The sequence below is a fragment of the Otolemur garnettii genome, unplaced genomic scaffold (genome assembly GCF_000181295.1).
Source record: "Otolemur garnettii isolate 467f Iridium unplaced genomic scaffold, OtoGar3 scaffold00009, whole genome shotgun sequence".
Lineage (NCBI taxonomy): Eukaryota > Metazoa > Chordata > Mammalia > Primates > Galagidae > Otolemur > Otolemur garnettii.
Window position 1 is genome coordinate 5563703 of NW_003852404.1, and position 4449 is coordinate 5568151.

The window sequence follows — 4449 nt, forward strand, 5'->3', positions numbered from 1 at the left end:
AACACATCCTCCCACCCACCAGCCTGCTAGGAAATGGGAAGAGAAGAGGCAGGGCCTGCGGGGGGTAGAGGGGTGAGTGCTTGAGACCACCACCAGTGTGACCTCTGCGGTGGAGACACCACTGGGCAGCCTTGGCCTCGGCGTGCCCCTGACCCGGCCCTGAGTGTCTCCTCAGCCGCTGTCCCTCCCTGGTGTCCTGTATTCTTGTTCCTTGCTCCCTGCTTCACTCCTCTCTGAACACTCTCTAGATCTATTGACGCTATCCCTGACAACCAAAAGTTTAAGCAGTTGCAGAGGGAGCTCTCTCAAGTGCTGACCCAGCGCCAGATCTACATCCAGCCTGATAATTAAGCCAATCCAGGTACCCGCCTGAGGAGCGTGAGACCCTCCCCACTAAACAGGACTCACCAACCCGCCGGGACCCTACCGGTCCAGCTGTCGTTGTGCAGCCATTTAAACCACCACTAACCCCCTTTCTGCTCATAGCTGGCGAGCGGTCCGTTAACGTGCAGCCTCACCCCACACAACACGGACACCTCTCTCACGTGTGGTGTATGCTTTGCACCCTGCGCGGAGGCTCAGGGTGGGGTTGGCTTTTAGAGGCCCGGCCCTGGGACTGACATTGCCTGCCCAAGCAGCAGCCACTTTTGCACACTGGATGCCCCCCTCTTCTCTACCAGGGACCCCAGGAGCTAAGTTGGACCTCTTCTTGGGGCAGATTGACTGTCTGGGACTGGCTGACTTGGAGGGATACCCCCAAGTACTGTCTCTGAAGATGGTACACAGAGTGGGGCCTGGAATCCCCCCGGGCTGGCCAGTGCACCTCCAGCCCAATTGCTCCTGGAGCTGCCCAGGGCACCCAGTGCCCGCCTGCCTGGCCATTGTAACCTTCCACCCCTAATGAGCTGCAGCTGTTCTTTCAAAGAAGTTACGCTGATGGAAAGGAAAATAGTCTTGCTTGTTGATAGTGGCCAAGAACCATGAGTTGAGCTTGTGACAAATACAGATGTAGGAAAACAGCTTCCCTAGAGAGGAGGGAAACTGTAAAAATAAGGCATTTGGAAACCCATCAGGGTGGGGCTGCAGAGCTAAGGGGTTGGGGGCCACTCCTTGTGCCCAGGTCCAGGGGCTGGACATAGAAAGCCCACCCCAGATCAAGTACAGTGGGGAGGGTTGGGGCACTTATGTAACCAGACAGGAGCTGTTCTTCTGAGGCCCCCCTGGGGGGGGTTTGAGTGCCCCAGCCTAGTCTGTGTGCCTTTTTAAGGTGCACCATGATGGTGCAGTTCCCCGGCCACCCACTGGGGGCATCCCAGCATGAAACCCCAGTGGGCAGTGGTTGCCATGTGTCCAGGACAGTCCTCCCTCCCACAGTGAGTCGAGTGCTGCCTCCAGGCACTGTGTGAAAGTTGCTTGACAATGACCTTCCCGAGCCCTGTCTCTTAAATGAGCCCTGCTCCTTATGCCTTCATCCATTCCGTGTCTAACCTTCTTGCCTCTAACCTGATTTTGACTCTGGAACTTTCTCCTTTGTGGGATGGGGTTGGCTGAACACAGCCCAGGCTGGGAGTTCCAGGGGCCACTGCTTTGCCCACTATGTCTCCTGCTGGCAGCGTTAACACCATTATAAGCTTTGCAAGAATCCTGTGAGGGACTGGCTGAGACTTGGAGCTGGAGGGCCCCCGGGGCTGATGTCCTGGCCACTGCCAAGCCAGGGGCAGTGCAGGGCAAATACTCAGAAGCACGTGTTCCCCAGAACGTCGGCATCTGTTCCCAGATGGCTCCCAGGTCTCATTCTGCTACCCTCTAGCAAGCTTTCCTAGGATTCAGTAGCCAGAAATCAGTGTGGGTGCTGGGGCTTTTCCTGGGTCCTGCTGCATTTTACTTTTACTTTATCCATTTTCACATTTGGGAGATTTATTATTCTGATCCATCCTTCACCTTTCCTCTTAGGCAGCTTTCTACTCTCTCTGTGCCCTCTAAACTGTTTTTTAAAAAATTATAAATAGTTTACTAAGTTCTTAGTTAACCAGTATGTTGGGTAAATTTGACAAAATGATTGTTCAGGGGATTGCTGGGGGCATTTCTCTAAGCCTCAGTTTCCTCATCTATAAATTGGGTCATAGTTAAGACTCCCTAAAGATGCTTGTGAAAATATGTTTGGAAAGCACTTTGTAAGCTGCGAGATCTCCACAAGCCCTAGTAGCTTCTAGCTTTGTTGAAAAGTGTCCACCACACAGATAAACATAGTTACCTTGATTGTTTCCCCACAAATCCAGGATTAACAGCCAGAGTCCCAGGGCCACTCAGCTCTTTCCTATGGTACCTTTTGAAATCTCGGCTGAGAGATTTTCTGGTCCAAGTTAGCAGCCATCAGAGCCTCTGCAGACGCCTGAAAGCCCCACGTGCTCCTAACAGGCAGAGAGGCCAGTTCTTACACATCTGCTGGGAGGGGTGCCACTGCACCCTCACTGTGGGTGAGGAGTGAGCCGCCTCTGCTGGACAGAGATGAAGCAGATGGGTAGTTTCTAGAGGGGCCCTGGTGGTCCCCCAGTCCTCACCTTTTTAGCACTTGGCCTGAGTTGCCAGCCCGAAGCTTGACATTGGGGCCTGCACATATAGGCGCAGGCGACTGGTGACTGTAGCCAAGTCACCTGAGGCCTGGGGCAGAAGTGAGCATCTGTCCACGTAGGTCCTGTGCTTCCCCCAAGCACCTCTAAGGGGCTGGGCAGGTGCCCAGACTGGTGACCCTGAGCCTTACCCAGGGAGGTTGATCCCTGCAGCAAATCAGAACCAGGCTCCACATGGCAGCCCCTTGCCCTGTGGTCACCACAGCAGTTCCTATTGGGTCTGCTAATAATACCTTTCCTCCCTTGCAGGTCTGTGCAGACTTTTGCAGACAAATCAAAACAAGAAGCTCTGAAGAATGACCTGGTGGAGGCTTTGAAGAGAAAGCAGCAGTGTTAAACCTCTCTTCATGCTAACCGGACACGCCATGCACTCATTAGATCCTTTCTTAGAAAACTCGTTTTCTGCTCCCCCTCCCTTGTCCCTTCCCTCCCTGACAGGTCACATAACAACTTGCATCATCCACCGACCGCACAGCGCCATCTCTCCCTGAGAATAAAGCCCGATAAACACCCTTCTCCGGCTCCAAGGCCTGCTTCCCACCACATTTTGCTATTCAAACTCTTTGGTATTTCCATAAAGACCGTGTGTTTTTTTGTTCACCCGGGTCCCTCCTGTCTTCCACCCCCCCCCCATTTATAGGCATAAAATACACTGTCAGCCTCCCCTTCCCTGCCACCTTTTTGTTACATTGGTGTAAAAAATGTAAAACAAAAAAATTTTATGAAATAACTGTGGTGTGTGAAAGATAGAAGAAAAACTGGAAATCTGATTCCACGTGTGTTTGGGAGTTGCTTGGGGTTGGGGTGGGGGGGACAGGGGACAGCTCTGGGAGAGAGGTGGGGCCCTCGGCATTGTCCTGCGCAGACCTGCCCCTGTCCCGCGGAGACCATGGTGTGGGCGTCGGGGTGGGGGGCTGCCGACCGTTCTGCAATTCTGGCCAGGTGCTTTTCTGTCGATTTTTATGGAATGCAAAAGGAGTTTTTTGTTTTATTTTGTTTTTTTTGTAAAGCTTAAAAGAAATCTACATCTTATACTTGAGCCTCCATACTTAAAAAAAAAAGGAAAAAAAGAACAAAAAAATCAATAAAAAGAAACTGGGACGCAGTTTTTGCTGGCCTTGTGGTGTTCCTTCTCACCCGTGTCCTTTCCAAGCACATGTGACCCTGGGCCTGAGGGGGGCCTCGGTGGGACTGTGGGCAGAGGATGTGTCCAGCCCCCACCGCTCTGAGAGCAGGGGCCATTATAGGTCACCTGCTATGTGAGGAGGGGGAAGTACCTGTCCTCCCTGCCGTCTTTGGTTTCCTTTTCTCTTCCCGGGAAACATAGCAAGGGTCCGGGGACCAGCAAGTGCCTACTGTGTGCAGGCACAGCCACATGCATGTCATAGACCAGCTCCTCTTGCCTATGTGAGGAGGAAGCTGAGGCTGAGAGTTAACTCGCCCAAGGCCTCACAGCTGTCCCTGCTCTCTCCCCTCCACACTTCCCCAGGGAGGATCTGAAGCAGGTTTCAAAGTCCCTGCTGACACCTTCCATCTGTCCTGTCACCTGCTGCCCTGGGCTCAGGGACCCCACAGCAGGTCGGTCTGGCACACACCCTGGCTAGCCCATCTGGTTTGAGATCCCCTCCCCCTGGTCTGCTGCGTACCACGGGAGATCGAAGAGGAGAAAGCGCCTCATTCAGCGTTCCTCATACCCGGTGGAGAGAGAAGGGTGCTGGAGAGAATGCAGGATGAGCTCTGGGGCTGTGGGAACAGCTGCCCTGGAGCCATTCCTCCCATGTCAGGTGGGGATGCTGCAACCTCAAGGGGCAGCAGAAGG

General features: G+C 53.6%; 1 protein-coding gene across 1 annotated transcript in view; it reads left to right on the forward strand.

The window, feature by feature from the left end:
* CAPZB (capping actin protein of muscle Z-line beta subunit) overlaps positions 1–3738 on the forward strand; it is a 77870-nt gene extending 74132 nt beyond the window's left edge. The window contains exon 8 of the mRNA XM_023509749.1: positions 2880–3738. Coding sequence (XP_023365517.1) covers positions 2880–2967 — 88 coding nt within the window. The 3' untranslated portion in view covers positions 2968–3738. The remainder of the gene's footprint in view (positions 1–2879) is intronic.
* Positions 3739–4449: the final 711 nt, after the last annotated feature.